This window comes from Coregonus lavaretus (assembly GCF_964263955.1).
Source record: "Coregonus lavaretus genome assembly, contig: HAP1_SCAFFOLD_1186, whole genome shotgun sequence".
Taxonomy (NCBI): Eukaryota; Metazoa; Chordata; class Actinopteri; order Salmoniformes; family Salmonidae; genus Coregonus; species Coregonus lavaretus.
The window spans coordinates 135,001-153,512 of record NW_028166989.1 but is presented as its reverse complement, the minus strand read 5'-3'; the positions used below and the strand labels follow the sequence as shown (position 1 = coordinate 153,512).

The 18,512-nt window shown below is 47.3% G+C and overlaps 1 protein-coding gene across 1 annotated transcript in view; it reads left to right on the top strand.

The window, feature by feature from the left end:
* Positions 1-129: 129 nt before the first annotated feature.
* LOC311114027 (ras GTPase-activating protein 3-like) overlaps positions 130-18,512 on the top strand; it is a gene marked incomplete at its 5' end in the record, with an annotated part of 24,865 nt that continues 6,482 nt past the window's right edge. Inside the window, 7 exons of the mRNA XM_084189302.1 lie at positions 130-236; positions 963-1,118; positions 3,100-3,173; positions 7,381-7,487; positions 9,750-9,832; positions 11,658-11,678; positions 13,566-13,774. Of these exons, the coding sequence (XP_084045428.1) occupies positions 130-236; positions 963-1,118; positions 3,100-3,173; positions 7,381-7,487; positions 9,750-9,832; positions 11,658-11,678; positions 13,566-13,774 (757 nt within the window). The remainder of the gene's footprint in view (positions 237-962; positions 1,119-3,099; positions 3,174-7,380; positions 7,488-9,749; positions 9,833-11,657; positions 11,679-13,565; positions 13,775-18,512) is intronic.

The following is an 18,512-nucleotide window of genomic DNA, read 5'->3' as shown; positions in this document are numbered from 1 at the left end:
ATGTTGTTAAAGACTGTTTCCTGTTTACTTCCATGTCTTCATCAGTTGGTTGTCTTCTCTAGTTTAGTCTCATAGGCTGCACTGCCACCTGCTGGACTGTGCTAACATCACTTCTCTGTGTTTCTGTAGTTGACCAGGATGTGAGGTACACAGCGGTCAGTAGTTTTATCTTTCTGCGATTCTTCGCCCCGGCCATCCTCTCTCCCAACCTGTTCCAGCTGCGACCGCATCACCCGGTGAGAACACACTAGGATTCACCCTACTGTGGGTCACAGTGTAGAATACAGGATTCACCCTACTGTGGGTCACAGTGTATAATACAGGATTCACCCCACTGTGGGTCACAGTGTATAATACAGGATTCACTGTGGGTCACAGTGTATAATACAGGATTCACCCTACTGTGGGTCACAGTGTATAATACAGGATTCACCCCACTGTGGGTCACAGTGTATAATACAGGATTCACTGTGGGTCACAGTGTATAATACAGGAGTCACCCTACTGTGGGTCACAGTGTATAATACAGGATTCACCCTACTGTGGGTCACAGTGTATAATACAGGATTCACCCTACTGTGGGTCACAGTGTATAATACAGGATTCACCCTACTGTGGGTCACAGTGTATAATACAGGATTCACCCTACTGTGGGTCACAGTGTATAATACAGGATTCACCCCACTGTGGGTCACAGTGTATAATACAGGATTCACCCCACTGTGGGTCACAGTGTATAATACAGCATTCACCCTTCAGTGTGGGTCACAGTGTATAATACAGGATTCACCCTACTGTGGGTCACAGTGTAGAATACAGGATTCACCCTACTGTGGGTCACAGTGTATAATACAGGATGCACCCTTCAGTGTGGGTCACAGTGTATAATACAGGATGCACCCTTCAGTGTGTGAGTAAGTGTGTGTCAGTAGTATACTAACCTTAGGCCCTTTCCTCGCCAGGACCCCGCCACATCTCGGACCCTCACCCTCATCTCCAAGACCATTCAGACCCTGGGGAGCCTGGCCAAGTCTAAATCAGCTAATTTCAAAGAGACGTACATGGCGGCCTTCTACGATTACTTCAGTGAGCAGAAGCATGCTGACGCTGTGAAGAACGTGAGTCTCATCGTCTACTCTCCTGCTTATGAAATTGAGAGCTCTTCCCCAACAATGCAGTGATCAGAATCAGGGGCGCAACTTTCTCTGGGGACAAGGGGGGCCACATTCTGAAATTGCATTATTCAATGTTCAGGGGTACTGGAGTGGTTGAATATACAGGTCAGTACCTTATTCAACGTTCAGGGTGGATTTATACATAAAAAGTGACTGGTAGTAGGATAAATAGATAGATACTAATGGTGATGGAAATCAATAATCAATTGACAGCAGTGTGATGGAGTAGAAAAGTGCTGGATAATGATAATGATCGATAATGATAATGATCGATAATGATAATGATCGATAATGATAATGATCGATAATGATAATGATCGATAATGATCGATAATGATAATGATCGATAATGATAATGATAATGATCGATAATGATAATGATCGATAATGATAATGATCGATAATGATAATGATCGATAATGATCGATAATGATAATGATCGATAACGATAATGATAATGATCGATAATGATAATGATCGATAATGATAATGATCGATAATGATCGATAATGATAATGATCGATAATGATAATGATAATGATCGATAATGATAATGATAATGATCGATAATGATAATGATCGATAATGATTTTAGCAGCAGCGTAGGTTGGTGTCTGAGTGGGTAGAGACCTGTGGATGGGTCAGTGTGGACAGTCTGTGGGAGAGGGAGAGCAGTAGTTGTTAGCCATTTAACAGTCTTATGGCCAAGGGGGGTAGAAGCTGTTTAGGACTCTGTTTGTCTGAGCACCGGTACCGCCTGCAGGAGAGGAGCAGGGAGAACAGTCCATGCCTCGGGTGGCTGGAGTCTTTTGGCAATTTTTAGACACCGCCTGGCAGACTACGTCTTGGATGGCTGGGAGCTCACCCACAGTGATGCGCTGGGCCGTCTGCACCACACTCTGTAGGGCCTTCCGGTCGAGGGCGGTGCAGTTGCCATACCAGACGGTGATACAACCAGTCAGGATGCTCTCGATGGGGCAGCTGTAAAAGTTCCTGAGGATCTGAAGGGGCCATGCCAAATGGTTTCAGCCTCCCGAGGGAGAAGAGGCGTTGTGCCGTGCCTTCTTCACGATTGTTCTGGCGTGAGAGGACCACGTGAAGTCCTCAGTGATGTGGACACCGAGGAACTTGAAGCTCTCGACCCTCTCCACTGCGGCTCCGTCGATGTGGACGGGGGTGTGCCCCCCCCCCCCCCAACCGTTTCCTGTAGTCCATTATCAGCTTGCTGTTGTCATGGCACCACACTGTCAGGTCTCTGACCTCCTCCCTATAGGCTGTCTGATCGCCTTTGGTTAATTGATGATGGAGTTGGAGTCGTGCGCGGCCACACAGTCGTGGGTAAACAGGGGTTACAGGAGGGGGCTAAGCACACATCCCTGGGGGGGGCCCCGTGTTGAGAGTCAGCTTGGCGGAGGTGATGTTGCCTAGGCTCTGGTCAAAAGAAGTGTACTTCATAGGGAATTGGGTGTGATTTGGGGCACCAGAAGTAGTGTACCACATAGGGAATAGGGTGTGATTTGGGACACCAGAAGTAGTGCACCACATAGGGAATAGGGTGCCATTTGGGACACCAGAAGTAGTGCACCACATAGGGAATAGGGTGCCATTTGGGACACCAGAAGTAGTGCACCACATAGGGAATAGGGTGTGATTTGGGACACCAGAAGTAGTGCACCACGTAGGGAATAGGGTGTGATTTGGCAGGTAGCTTAGAGAATAAGAGCGTTGGGCCAGTTCCCGAAAGGTTGCTGGTTCGAATCCCCGAGCCGACTAGGTGAAAAATCTGCCGATGTGCCCTTGAGCAAGGCACTTAACCATAATTGCTCCTGTAAGTCGCTCTGGATAAGAGTGTCTGCTAAAATGACTAAAATGTCAAATGTAAATTTGAGATGCGCCCTCTGTCTGTCTGTCTGTCTGTCTTTAGTTCCTGGACCTGATCTCGTCGTCAGGGAGATGGGACCAGAAGAGTATCGAGACTCCCATCATGCTGAAAGAGGGGTAAGAGAGAGAGAACACAGGGGGGTAATACTGAGGGGGTTAGGGGTAAGAGAGAGAACACAGGGGGGTAACACTGAGGGGGTTAGGGGTAAGACAGAGAACACAGGGGGGTAACACTGAGGGGGTTAGGGGTAAGAGAGAGAACACAGGGGGGTAACACTGAGGGGGTTAGGGGTAAGAGAGAGAACACAGGGGGGTAACACTGAGGGGGTTAGGGGTAAGAGAGAGAACACAGGGGGGGTAACACTGAGGGGGTTAGGGGTAAGAGAGAGAACACAGGGGGGTAACACTGAGGGGGTTAGGGGTAAGAGAGAGAACACAGGGGGGTAACACTGAGGGGGTTAGGGGTAAGAGAGAGAACACAGGGGGGGTAACACTGAGGGGGTTAGGGGTAAGAGAGAGAACACAGGGGGGTAACACTGAGGGGGTTAGGGGTAAGAGAGAGAACACAGGGGGGTAACACTGAGGGGGTTAGGGGTAAGAGAGAGAACACAGGGGGGTAACACTGAAGGGGTTAGGGGTAAGAGAGAGAACACAGGGGGGTAACACTGAGGGGGTTAGGGGTAAGAGAGAGAACACAGGGGGGTAACACTGAGGGGGTTAGGGGTAAGAGAGAGAACACAGGGGGGTAACACTGAAGGGGTTAGGGGTAAGAGAGAGAACACAGGGGGGTAACACTGAGGGGGTTAGGGGTAAGAGAGAGAACACAGGGGGTAACACTGAGGGGGTTAGGGGTAAGAGAGAGAACACAGGGGGGTAACACTGAAGGGGTTAGGGGTAAGAGAGAGAACACAGGGGGGTAACACTGAGGGGGTTAGGGGTAAGAGAGAGAACACAGGGGGGGTAACACTGAGGGGGTTAGGGGTAAGAGAGAGAACACAGGGGGGGTAACACTGAGGGGGTTAGGGGTAAGAGAGAGAACACAGGGGGGTAACACTGAGGGGGTTAGGGGTAAGAGAGAGAACACAGGGGGTTAGGGGTAAGAGAGAGAACACAGGGGGGTAACACTGAGGGGGTTAGGGGTAAGAGAGAGAACACAGGGGGTAACACTGAGGGGGTTAGGGGTCAGAGAGAGAACACAGGGGGGTAACACTGAGGGGGTTAGGGGTAAGAGAGAAAACACAGGGGGGTAACACTGAAGGGGTTAGGGGTAAGAGAGAGAACACAGGGGGTTAGGGGTAAGAGAGAGAACACAGGGGGGTAACACTGAGGGGGTTAGGGGTAAGAGAGAGAACACAGGGGGTAACACTGAGGGGGTTAGGGGTCAGAGAGAGAACACAGGGGGGTAACACTGAGGGGGTTAGGGGTAAGAGAGAAAACACAGGGGGGTAACACTGAAGGGGTTAGGGGTAAGAGAGAAAACCAGCTCTAGGAAGAGTCTAGGTGGTTCCAAACTTCTTCCATTTAAGAATGATGGAGGCCACTGGGTTCTTGGGGACCTTCAATGCTGCAGACATTTTTTGGTACCCTTCCCCAGATCTGTGCCTCGACACAATCCTGTCTCTGAGCTCTACGGACAATTCCTTCAACCTCATGGCTTGGTTTTTGCTCTGACATGCACTGTCAACTGTGGGACCTTATATAGACAGGTGTGTGCCTTTCCAAATCATGTCCCATCAATTGAATTTACCACAGGTGTGGACTCCAATCAAGTTGTAGAAACATCTCAAGGATGATCAATGGAAACAGGATGCACCTGAGCTGAATTTCGAAGTCTCATAGCAAAGGGTCTGAATACTTATGTAAATAACATATTTCTGTTTTTTATTTTAATAAACGTGCAGAATTCGAGGCAAAATGTGATTTATTTATTTTTAATCCATTTTAGAATAAGGCTGTAATATAACAAAGGGGTCTGAATACTTTCCGAATGCACTGTACTCCTACCTGTGGTCACCTCAGAGGATGGGTCAAAACAGAACAGTCCAATTACAACTCACTATCTTCACCATCCACTTCAATGACCATTTGAATCCTGGAACACTGATGGAATGTTTCTCTGAAGGCTTCTCTTGCTGATTGTCTCTCCTCCTTCTCTCCTCCTTCTCTCACTCCTTCTCTCACTCCTTCTCTCCTCCTTCTCTCCTCCTTCTCTCCTCCTTCTCTCACTCCTTCTCTCACTCCTTCTCTCCTCCTTCTCTCCTCCTTCTCTCACTCCTTCTCTCCTCCTTCTCTCCTCCTTCTCTCACTCCTTCTCTCCTCCTTCTCTCCTCCTTCTCTCACTCCTTCTCTCACTCCTTCTCTCCTCCTTCTCTCCTCCTTCTCTCACTCCTTCTCTCCTCCTTCTCGCACTCCTTCTCTCACTCCTTCTCTCACTCCTTCTCTCCTCCTTCTCTCCTCCTTCTCTCACTCCTTCTCTCCTCCTTCTCTCCTCCTTCTCTCACTCCTCTCACTCCTTCTCTCCTCCTTCTCTCCTCCTTCTCTCACTCCTTCTCTTACTCCTTCTCTCCTCCTTCTCTCCTCCTTCTCTCACTCCTTCTCTCCTCCTTCTCTCCTCCTTCTCTCACTCCTTCTCTCCTCCTTCTCTCCTCCTTCTCTCACTCCTTCTCTCCTCCTTCTCTCCTCCTCCTTCTCTCCTCCTTCTCTCACTCCTTCTCTCCTCCTTCTCTCACTCCTTCTCTCCTCCTTCTCTCACTCCTTCTCTCCTCCTTCTCTCACTCCTTCTCTCACTCCTTCTCTCCTCCTCCTTCTCTCCTCCTTCTCTCACTCCTTCTCTCCTCCTTCTCTCACTCCTTCTCTCACTCCTTCTCTCCTCCTTCTCTCACTCCTTCTCTCACTCCTTCTCTCCTCCTCCTTCTCTCCTCCTTCTCTCACTCCTTCTCTCCTCCTTCTCTCCTCCTTCTCTCACTCCTTCTCTCACTCCTTCTCTCCTCCTTCTCTCCTCCTTCTCTCACTCCTTCTCTCACTCCTTCTCTCCTCCTTCTCTCACTCCTTCTCTCCTCCTTCTCTCCTCCTTCTCTCCTCCTTCTCTCCCTCCTTCTCTCCTCCTTCTCTCCTCCTTCTCTCCCTCCTTCTCTCCTCCTTCTCTCACTCCTTCTCTCCTCCTTCTCTCCTCCTTCTCTCACTCCTTCTCTCCTCCTTCTCTCACTCCTTCTCTCCTCCTTCTCTCCTCCTTCTCTCACTCCTTCTCTCCTCCTCCTTCTCTCCTCCTTCTCTCCTCCTTCTCTCCTCCTTCTCTCACTCCTTCTCTCCTCCTCCTTCTCTCCTCCTTCTCTCCTCCTTCTCTCACTCCTTCTCTCTTCCTTCTCTCACTCCTTCTCTCCTCCTTCTCTCCTCCTTCTCTCCTCCTTCTCTCCTCCTCCTTCTCTCCTCCTTCTCTCACTCCTTCTCTCACTCCTTCTCTCCTCCTTCTCTCCTCCTTCTCTCCTCCTTCTCTCACTCCTTCTCTCACTCCTTCTCTCCTCCTTCTCTCCTCCTTCTCTCCCCCTTCTCTCCTCCTTCTCTCACTCCTTCTCTCCTCCTTCTCTCCTCCTTCTCTCCTCCTTCTCTCACTCCTTCTCTCACTCCTTCTCTCACTCCTTCTCTCCTCCTTCTCTCCTCCTTCTCTCCTCCTTCTCTCACTCCTTCTCTCACTTCTCTCCTCCTTCTCTCACTCCTTCTCTCCTCCTTCTCTCCTCCTTCTCTCCCTCCTTCTCTCCTCCTTCTCTCCTCCTTCTCTCACTCCTTCTCTCACTCCTCTCACTCCTTCTCTCCTCCTTCTCTCACTCCTTCTCTCCTCCTCCTTCTCTCCTCCTTCTCTCCTCCTTCTCTCACTCCTTCTCTCACTCCTTCTCTCACTCCTTCTCTCCTCCTTCTCTCCTCCTTCTCTCACTCCTTCTCTCACTCCTCTCACTCCTTCTCTCACTCCTCTCACTCCTTCTCTCCTCCTTCTCTCCTCCTTCTCTCACTCCTTCTCTCCTCCTTCTCTCACTCCTTCTCTCACTCCTTCTCTCCTCCTTCTCTCCTCCTTCTCTCACTCCTTCTCTCACTCCTTCTCTCCTCCTTCTCTCACTCCTTCTCTCCTCCTTCTCTCCTCCTTCTCTCCTCCTTCTCTCCTCCTTCTCTCCTCCTTCTCTCACTCCTTCTCTCCCTCCTTCTCTCCTCCTTCTCTCACTCCTTCTCTCCTCCTTCTCTCCTCCTTCTCTCCTCCTTCTCTCACTCCTTCTCTCCTCCTTCTCTCCTCCTTCTCTCCTCCTTCTCTCCCTCCCTAATTTCTTCCTCTCTCCAGGTTCATGATCAAGCGAGCCCAGGGGAGGAACCGTTTTGGGATGAAGAACTTCAAGAAGAGGTGGTTCCGCCTCACTAACCATGAGTTTACCTACCACAAAACCAAAAGTAAGGCTAAAGGTTTGTGGGGGCTCTTCTATGGGTTGTCAGACCTGATTCTACGTCTGGTCTGTTAGTGTGCTCAAAGTTCTGTGTGTGTTTGTGTATGTGTGTGTGTGTGTGTGTGTGTGTGTGTGTGTGCACACTGTGTGTGTGTTAGAGAGGTGTAGTTAGTTGGATGGTATCCACTATGTGTTAGAGAGGTATAGTTAGTTGGATGGTATCCACTATGTGTTAGAGAGGTGTAGTTAGTTGGATGGTATCCACTATGTGTTGGAGAGGTGTAGTCAGTTGGATGGTATCCACTATGTGTTAGAGAGGTATAGTTAGTTGGATGGTATCCACTATGTGTTAGAGAGGTGTAGTTAGTTGGATGGTATCCACTATGTGTTAGAGAGGTGTAGTTAGTTGGATGGTATCCACTATGTGTTAGAGAGGTGTAGTTAGTTGGATGGTATCCACTATGTGTTAGAGAGGTGTAGTTAGTTGGATGGTATCCACTATGTGTTAGAGAGGTGTAGTTAGTTGGATGGGATCCACTATGTGTTAGAGAGGTGTAGTTAGTTGGATGGTATCCACTATGTGTTAGAGAGGTGTAGTTAGTTGGATGGTATCCACTATGTGTTATAGAGGTGTAGTTAGTTGGATGGTATCCACTATGTGTTAGAGAGGTGTAGTTAGTTGGATGGTATCCACTATGTGTTAGAGAGGTGTAGTTAGTTGGATGGTATCCACTATGTGTTAGAGAGATGTAGTCAGTTGGATGGTATCCACTATGTGTTAGAGAGGTGTAGTTAGTTGGATGGTATCCACTATGTGTTAGAGAGGTGTAGTTAGTTGGATGGTATCCACTATGTGTTAGAGAGGTGTAGTTAGTTGGATGGTATCCACTATGTGTTAGAGAGGTGTAGTTAGTTGGATGGTATCCACTATGTGTTATAGAGGTGTAGTTAGTTGGATGGTATCCACTATGTGTTAAGGAGGTGTAGTTAGTTGGATGGTATCCACTATGTGTTAGAGAGGTGTAGTTAGTTGGATGGTATCCACTATGTGTTAGAGAGGTGTAGTCAGTTGGATGGTATCCACTATGTGTTAGAGAGGTGTAGTCAGTTGGATGGTATCCACTATGTGTTAGAGAGGTGTAGTTAGTTGGATGGTATCCACTATGTGTTAGAGAGGTGTAGTTAGTTGGATGGTATCCACTATGTGTTAAGGAGGTGTAGTCAGTTGGATGGTATCCACTATGTGTTAGAGAGGTGTAGTCAGTTGGATGGTATCCACTATGTGTTAGAGAGGTGTAGTCAGTTGGATGGTATCCACTATGTGTTAGAGAGGTGTAGTTAGTTGGATGGGATCCACTATGTGTTAGAGAGGTGTAGTCAGTTGGATGGTATCCACTATGTGTTAGAGAGGTGTAGTCAGTTGGATGGTATCCACTATGTGTTAGAGAGGTGTAGTTAGTTGGATGGTATCCACTATGTGTTAGAGAGGTGTAGTCAGTTGGATGGTATCCACTATGTGTTATAGAGGTGTAGTTAGTTGGATGGTATCCACTATGTGTTAGAGAGGTGTAGTTAGTTGGATGGTATCCACTATGTGTTAAGGAGGTGTAGTTAGTTGGATGGTATCCACTATGTGTTAGAGAGGTGTAGTCAGTTGGATGGTATCCACTATGTGTTATAGAGTTCAGCGATCTGGAGCCGTCAGTCCTCGTGAGCAGCGGGGGCCCTCGTCGGTGGCTCTGAGTTGTTTTCCCCACAAGCGGGTGATAACGGTGTTTGTCTGGAGTCCCTGTAGCCACATGCGTCTGGTGTCTGAGCCGTTGAATTGAGACTCCTCCTCTTTGTCCCTATAATGTGTATTTCTGCTTGTTTGATTGTCTTGCGGAGGTCACAGATGGTCTGTTTGTATTCGTCCACGTTTCCAGTCCCTTACCTTGGTTAAATGCGGTGGTTCACGCTTTCAGTTTTGCGCGAATGCTGCCATCTATCCACGGTTTCTGGTTTGGGTTCAAATGGTCACTTTAGGATCAACATCCTCTATGCACTTCCTGATGAACGCAAAGACAAGAGTTTTTGTCGATTTGTCGTTTTTTGTGATTAACTTTGTGAGCAGGAATCAAAGCCAAGCTGCAATGGAGCAAACTACCCAGTACGCACGCACGCACGCACGCGCACACACACACACACACACACACACACACACACACACACACACACACACACACAGCTGTCTGTTGTGGTGTCTGATGCAGTACCTTGTTTTCTCCAGGTGAGGGAGCTCTCTGCAGAATCCCTATAGAGAACATCCTGGCTGTAGAGAGGCTGGAGGAGGAGTCATTCAAGATGAAGAACGTAAGAATACAACCGCCAAACACCAACCGCCAAACACCAACCACCAACCGCCAAACACCAACCGCCAAACACCAACCGCCAACCGCCAAACACCAAACACCAACCACCAAACACCAACCGCCAAACACCAACCACCAACCGCCAAACACCAACCACCAACCGCCAAACACCAACCGCCAAACACCAACCGCCAAACACCAACCGCCAAACACCAACCACCAAACACCAACCGCCAAACACCAACCACCAACCGCCAAACACCAACCACCAACCGCCAAACACCAACCGCCAAACACCAACCACCAAACACCAACCACCAAACACCAACCGCCAAACACCAAACACCAACCGCCAAACACCAGCCACCAAACACCAACCACCAACCGTCAAACACCAACCACCAAACACCAACCGCCAAACACCAACCACCAAACACCAACCACCAAACACCAACCACCAAACACCAACCACCAAACACCAACCACCAAACACCAACACCAAACACCAACTGCCAAACATCAACTGCCAACCACCAAACACCAACCACCAAACACCAACCACCAAACACCAACCACCAAACACCAACACCAAACACCAACTGCCAAACATCAACTGCCAAACACCAAACACCAACCACCAAACACCAACCGCCAAACACCAACCACCAACCGCCAAACACCAACCACCAACCGCCAAACACCAACCGCCAAACACCAACCGCCAAACACCAACCACCAACCGCCAAACACCAAACACCAACCACCAAACACCAACCGCCAAACACCAACCACCAACCGCCAAACACCAACCACCAACCGCCAAACACCAACCGCCAAACACCAACCACCAAACACCAACCACCAACCGCCAAACACCAAACACCAACCGCCAAACACCAGCCACCAAACACCAACCACCAACCGTCAAACACCAACCACCAAACACCAACCGCCAAACACCAACCACCAAACACCAACCACCAAACACCAACCACCAAACACCAACCACCAAACACCAACCACCAAACACCAAACACCAACACCAAACACCAACTGCCAAACATCAACTGCCAACCACCAAACACCAACCACCAAACACCAACCACCAAACACCAACACCAAACACCAACTGCCAAACATCAACTGCCAAACACCAAACACCAACCACCAAACACCAACCGCCAAACACCAACCACCAACCGCCAAACACCAACCACCAACCGCCAAACACCAACCGCCAAACACCAACCGCCAAACACCAACCACCAACCGCCAAACACCAAACACCAACCACCAAACACCAACCGCCAAACACCAACCACCAACCGCCAAACACCAACCACCAACCGCCAAACACCAACCGCCAAACACCAACCACCAAACACCAACCACCAAACACCAACCACCAACCGCCAAACACCAAACACCAACCGCCAAACACCAGCCACCAAACACCAACCACCAACCGTCAAACACCAACCACCAACCACCAACCGCCAAACACCAACCACCAAACACCAACCACCAAACACCAACACCAAACACCAACTGCCAAACATCAACTGCCAAACACCAAACACCAAACACCAACCACCAAACACCAACACCAACCACCAACCACCAGCACAAACCAATACTGTATTAATATTATGAGCCTGAACAACCTACCAGTCCAGACTACAGATAGTCTGTACATCTATTTAGATTTACATTGTGTTCCAGGACAATTGCTCCTATGTCTCCAAGGACCTGGTCTTCTGCAGGAGTTAGATAGGGTTTATCCAGTTCTGGTTTTTAACAGATCCCTCTCTCCCTCCTCCCCCTAGATGTTCCCCTGGATGTTCCAGGTAATCAAGCCGGTGAGGGCTAATAACTGTGTACCCTTATTGTATTCAGTGGGGCTTTATTGGCATGGGAAACGTGTTTACATTGCCAAAGCAAGTGAAATAAACAATAAACAAAAGTGAAAAGACACAAAACAACATCAACAACAGCAAACTATTAGAAATGAACAGTAAATATTGCACTCAAAAAGGTTTCATAAAGACAGACGGTTCAAGTGTTATTATCAGCTGTGTACAGTGTTTTAGCAATGTGCAAATAGTTGTAGTACGAATAATGTCACGGTCGTTGAAGGACGGGTCAGACCAAGGCGCAGCGTGAAATGCATCCATGTTTATTAACCCGAATAAACATACAAAACAACAACAGGTGACGTGACGTGACGTGACGTGACGTGACGTGACGTGACGTGACGTGACGTGACGTGACGTGACGTGACGTGACGTGGGAAGGCTATACACTAACAAGCCCAAACTCACCGAGCACAAAACAAGATCCCACAACCCAGGCAGGAAAACTGGCTGCCTAAGTATGATCCCCAATCAGAGACAACGAGCGACAGCTGCCTCTGATTGGGAACCACACCCCGGCCAAACATAGAAATACAACACATAGAGTCTAAACTCACATGATATTCACACCCTGAATAAACTATCTAGAGTTCAGGGAAGAATAAACAAGGTTGTTTGTGCTCCACTGGTTGCCCTTCTCTCATGGCAACGGGCCTCAAAGCACACTGTGGTATTTCACCCAGTAGATATGGGAGTTTATCAATGTTTGATTTGTTTTCTAATTATTTGTGGGTCTGTGTAATCTGAGGGAAATATGTGTCTCTAATATGGTCATACATTTGGCAGGAGGTTAGGAAGTGCAGCTCAGTTTCCACCTCATTTTGTGGGCAGTGTGCACATAGCCTGTCTTCTCTTGAGAGCCAGGTCTGTACATAGTCAAAGCTTTCCTTAATTTTGGGTCAGTCACAGTGGTCAGGTATTCTGCCACTGTGTACTCTCTGTTTAGGGCCAGATAGCATTCCAGTTTGCTCAGTTTTTTGGTAAATTCTTTCCAGTGTGTCAAATTGTTTTTGCTTTCCAGTGATTTGGTTGGGTCTAATTGTGTTGCTGTCCTGGGGCTCTGTGGGATCTGTTTGTGCTTGTGAACAGAGCCCCAGAACCAGCCCAGCTGGCTGAGGGGACTCTTCTCTAGGTTCATCTCTCTGTAGGTGAGGGCTTTATGGGGGAATGTGTGGGCATCGCTTCCTTTTGTGGTTGTAGAATTTAACAGCTCACTTCTGGATTTTGATAACTAGCGGGTATAGTCCTAGTTCTGCTCTGCATGCATTGTTTGGGGTTTTGCGTTGTACACAAAGTATATTTTTGCTGAATTCTGCATGCGGTGTCTCAATTCGGTATTTTTGTCCCATTTTGTGAATTCTTGGTTGGTGAGCGGACGCCAGACCTCACAACCATAAAGGGCAATGGGTTCTACTGTATAGCTGCTATAGTATCTTTAGCCAGATCCTAATTGAGCTGCTGAGTTTTATGTTCCTTTTGATGGCGTTGAAGGCCCTTCTTGCCTTGTCTCTCAGATTGTTCACAGCCTTACTCCACTCTCTCTCTCTCTCTCTCTCTCTCTCTCTCTCTCTGTCTCTCTCTCTCTGTCTCTCTCTGTCTCTCTCTCTCTCTCTCTCTCTCTCTCTCTCTCTCTCTCTCTCTCTCTCTGTCTCGCTCTCTCTCTCTCTCTCTCTCTCTCTCTCTCTCTCTCTCCTTTCTCTCTCTCTTTCTCGCTCTCGCTCTCTCTCTCTCGCTCTCTCTCTCTCGCTCTCTCTCTCGCTCTCTCTTTTTCTCTCTGTCTCTCCCCCCCCCCCCTCTCTCTCCGTATCTCTCTCTCCCCAGATGTTCCAGGTAATCCAGCCAGAGAGAGCTCTCTACATCCAGGCCAATAACTGTGTGGAGGCCCGGGACTGGATAGACATCCTGACCAAGGTCAGCCAGTGCAACAGGAAGAGACTGAGCACCTACCACCCCTCAGCTTACCTCAACGGACACTGGCTCTGCTGTAAGATGTCTGCTGACACGGCACCAGGCTGTACACCCTGTACTGGGTGAGTAACTGGGTCGCTCTCTGTCTCTCTCTCTGTCTCTCTCTCTCTCTCTGTCTCTCTCTCTCTCTCTCTGTCTCTGTCTCTGTCTCTGTCTCTCTCTCTCTCTCTCTCTCTCTCTGTCTCTCTCTCTCTCTCTCTCTCTCTCTCTCTCTCTCTCTCTCTCTCTCACAGTGCATTTGGAAAGTATTCAGACCCCTTGACTTTTTCAAAATGTTGTTATGTTACAGCCTTATTCTAAAATTGATTAAATTGTTTTTTTCCCCTCATCAATCTACACACAATACCCCATAATGACAAAGCAAAAACCGGTTTTTAGAAATGTTAGCAAATTTATTACAAATAAAAAACGGAAATATCACATTTACGTAAGTATTCAGATCCTTTACTCAGTACTTTGTTGAAGCACCTTTGGCAGCGATTACAGCCTAGAGTCTTCTTGGGTATGACGCTACAAGCTTGGCACACCTGTATTTGGGGAGTTTCTCCCATTCTTCTCTGCAGATCCTCTCAAGCTCTGTCAGGTTGGATGGGGAGCGTTGATGCACAGCTATTTTCAGGTCTCTCCAGAGATGTTCGATTGAGTTCAAGTCTGGGCTCTGGCTGGGCCACTCAAGGACATTCAGAGACTTGTCCCGAAGCCACTCATGCGTTGTCTTGGCTGTGTGCTTAGGGTCGTTGTCCTGTTGGAAGACGAACCTTGGCCCCAGTCTGAGGTCCTGAGCGCTCTGGAGCAGGTTTTCATCAAGGATCTCTCTGTTCTTTGCTCCGTTCATCTTTCCCTCGATCCTGACTAGTCTCCCAGTTCCTGCCACTGAAAAACATCCCCACAGCATGATGCTGCCACCACCATGCTTCACCGTAGGGATGGTGCCAGGTTTCCTCCAGACGTGGCACTTGGCATTCAGGCCAAAGAGTTCAATCTTGGTTTCATCAGACCAGAGAATCTTGTTTCTCATGGTCTAAAAGTCATTTAGGTGCCTTTTGGCAAACTCCAAGCGGGCTGTCATGTGCCTTTTACTGAGGAGTGGCATCTGTCTGGCCACTCTACCATAAAGGCCTGATTGGTGGAGTGCTGCAGAGATGGTTGTCCTTCTGGAAGGTTCTCCCATCTCCACAGAGGAACTCTGGAGGTCTGTCAGAGTGACCATCGGGTTATTGGTCACCTCCCTGACCAAGGCCCTTCTCCCCCGATTGCTCAGTTTGGCCGGGCGGCCAGCTCTAGGAAGAGTCTTGGTGGTTCCAAACTTCTTCCATTTAAGAATGATGGAGGCCACTGGGTTCTTGGGGACCTTCAATGCTGCAGAAATTTTTTGGTACCCTTCCCCAGATCTGTGCCTCGACACAATCCTGTCTCGGAGCTCTACGGACAATTCCTTCGACCTCATGGCTTGGTTTTTGCTCTGACATGCACTGTCAACTGTGGGACCGTATATAGACAGGTGTGTGCCTTTCCAAATCATGTCCAATCAATTGAATTTACCACAGGTGGACTCCAATCAAGTTGTAGAAACATCTCAAGGATGATCAATGGAAACAGGATGCACCTGAGCTCAATTTCGAGTCTCATAGCAAAGGCTCTGAAAACGTATGTAAATAAGGTATTTCTGTTTTTTATTTTTAATAAATTTGCGAACGTTTCTAAAAACCTGTTTTCGCTTTGTCATTATGGGGTATTGTGTGTAGATTGATGAGGATTTTTATTTATTTAATCCATTTTAGAATAAGGCTGTAACGTAACAAAATGTGGAAAAGGTCAAGGGGTCTGAATACTTTCCGAATGCACTGTATATTATGGTTATGTACAGTGTTATAACAATGTGCAAATAGTTAAAGTACAAAAGGGAAATAAGTAAATATATTTCTCTCTAATTCAGCTTTATTGGCATGAAATACAATTGGTAGATATTGCCAAAGCAGTTCAGTGGTCCAGCATTTCAGTAAATCCAATGAGGAGAATGAAATCCAGTTCATTTCAGTAGTAGCAATGGATGTAGTATATATAATAATAATAATAATAATAATAATAATAATAATAATAATAATAATAATAATATGCCATTTAGCAGACACTTTTATCCAAAGCGACTTACAGTCATGCGTGCATATTATTATTTTTTGTGTGTGTGTGTATGGGTGGTCCCGGGGATCGAACCCACTACCCTGGCGTTACAAGCGCCGTGCTCTACCAGCTGAGCTACAGAGGACCACTTCAGGAAACTAATGGTCATGGGATGTCCCTCAGGTTATGGCAATCAGATCCATATCCGGCAGTAATATTTGCCGTTTCTCCCTCACCCAGAATAATTCCCAGCTTTTATGTCATTAGTAAATGCCCAGAAGTTGGGAATTGATGTAGATATTTTCTTGAAAAAAATATTATCTTATTTGGGAGTATTTCTCCCGGTAGAGGAGACAGTGCATCTCTGTCTCTACCTCCCCTGTCGTTCAGTGACCACATAGACGCTCCTCTTTGGGTAGCCATGTCTTCTTGTGTCTTTTCAATAGCCAGTTGGTGGCTGAGCCTGTATTTAGTCAGGATCTGTCTCTGTTTTGTATCTCTGACAGAGTAGAGATATTCTGACCATTTGTGTTCTCTTTGGAGGGTCAAATAGTTAGTTTCATTTTCCCACTTTGTCTAATAGGAGGTTTTCATTTCTGTAACAATTTGATTGATTTCCCTGTGTGTTTGGATAATAAGGTTGTTTAGTGTTTTTTAACAGCTGACATAGGGGACTCTTTTCAGGGTTCAGCTCTTGGGTTTCCAGTGCTTTGAATTGTAAGGATGTTTTGGGGGCTTCATTTCAAATGGTGCCAAAATGTTCCTGTCCTTTTCTTTTATATTTACAATGAAAGGGGACGGTCCGAGTTCCGCTCTGCATTATCTGGTACTTTCTTTTGGATATTTAGGATCATTCTGCAGAATTCTGTATGTAGATTTTCTTTTGGGTTTTTCCTCCGAATGCTTCCATATAGTGCAATTTGTAAAATCACACAATTGAATATTTTGCACCGGATTTGGATAGGAATATTTATTTTTTAAATGTTTTGCAGGCTTTTTCTTTTAATTCATTCACTGCCAGACCAAATCCACCAGAGGCACTGATTTTTAAACTTTAGTTTAAAGTAAAGTCTTCTGAAGGTATTATTCCAGAGACTTTCCAAATGATCTTTCCAAATGTTGCCATTCCTCTGTTTTCCATTTAGACCAGAACTGGTTTCCATCGATGGAGTCTTCAGTCTCTTTCAGAGTGTTCTCAAAATGCTTCCGTTTCCTCCGTCTTAGGTTTTGTTTGTAATCTTTCGATGTGTCACAATATTGTTGCCCAACGTCTCTGTCCTGTGGTTGGTGATGTTTTCTATTTGATAAAGATCTACATTTTTTCCTTATGAGATTACATTCGGCATCAAACCATTTCTCTTTTTGAGGTTTCCAATTATATCTGTTTTTTCTTTGCATACATTTGCTTTTGTGGCTGATTTATGATAGATCTCATTTAATTTATTCACAGGCAAATTTATGTCAGGTGGATTTGACCCTGTAGTGGGTCAGTGAAGGGGTAGATTTAACCCTGTAGTGGGTCAGTGAAGGGGTAGATTTGACCCTGTAGTGGGTCAGTGAAGGTGTAGATTTAACCCTGTAGTGGGTCAGTGAAGGGGTAGATTTAACCCTGTAGTGGGTCAGTGAAGGGGTAGATTTAACCCTGTAGTGGGTCAGTGAAGGGGTAGATTTAACCCTGTAGTGGGTCAGTGAAGGGGTAGATTTGACCCTGTAGTGGGTCAGTGAAGAGGTAGATTGGACCCTGTAGTGGGTCAGTGAAGAGGTAGATTTGACCCTGTAGTGGGTCAGTGAAGGTGTAGATTTGACCCTGTAGTGGGTCAGTGAAGAGGTAGATTTAACCCTGTAGTGGGTCAGTGAAGGGGTAGATTTAACCCTGTAGTGGGTCAGTGAAGGGGTAGATTTGACCCTGTAGTGGGTCAGTGAAGGGGTAGATTTGACCCTGTAGTGGGTCAGTGAAGGGGTAGATTTAACCCTGTAGTGGGTCAGTGAAGGGGTGGATTTAACCCTGTAGTGGGTCAGTGAAGGGGTAGATTTGACCCTGTAGTGGGTCAGTGAAGGGGTAGATTTGACCCTGTAGTGGGTCAGTGAAGGGGTAGATTTGACCCTGTAGTGGGTCAGTGAAGAGGTAGATTTGACCCTGTAGTGGGTACAGTGAAGGGGTAGATTTAACCGTGTAGTGGGTCAGTGAAGGGGTAGATTTAACCCTGTAGTGGGTCAGTGAAGGGGTAGATTTAACCCTGTAGTGGGTCAGTGAAGGGGTAGATTTAACCCTGTAGTGGGTCAGTGAAGGGGTAGATTTAACCCTGTAGTGGGTCAGTGAAGGGGTAGATTTGACCCTGTAGTGGGTCAGTGAAGAGGTAGATATAACCCTGTAGTGGGTCAGTGAAGAGGTAGATTGGACCCTGTAGTGGGTCAGTGAAGAGGTAGATTTGACCCTGTAGTGGGTCAGTGAAGGTGTAGATTTGACCCTGTAGTGGGTCAGTGAAGAGGTAGATTTAACCCTGTAGTGGGTCAGTGAAGGTGTAGATTTGACCCTGTAGTGGGTCAGTGAAGAGGTAGATTTAACCCTGTAGTGGGTCAGTGAAGGGGTAGATTTGACCCTGTAGTGGGTCAGTGAAGGGGTAGATTTGACCCTGTAGTGGGTCAGTGAAGGTGTAGATTTGACCCTGTAGTGGGTCA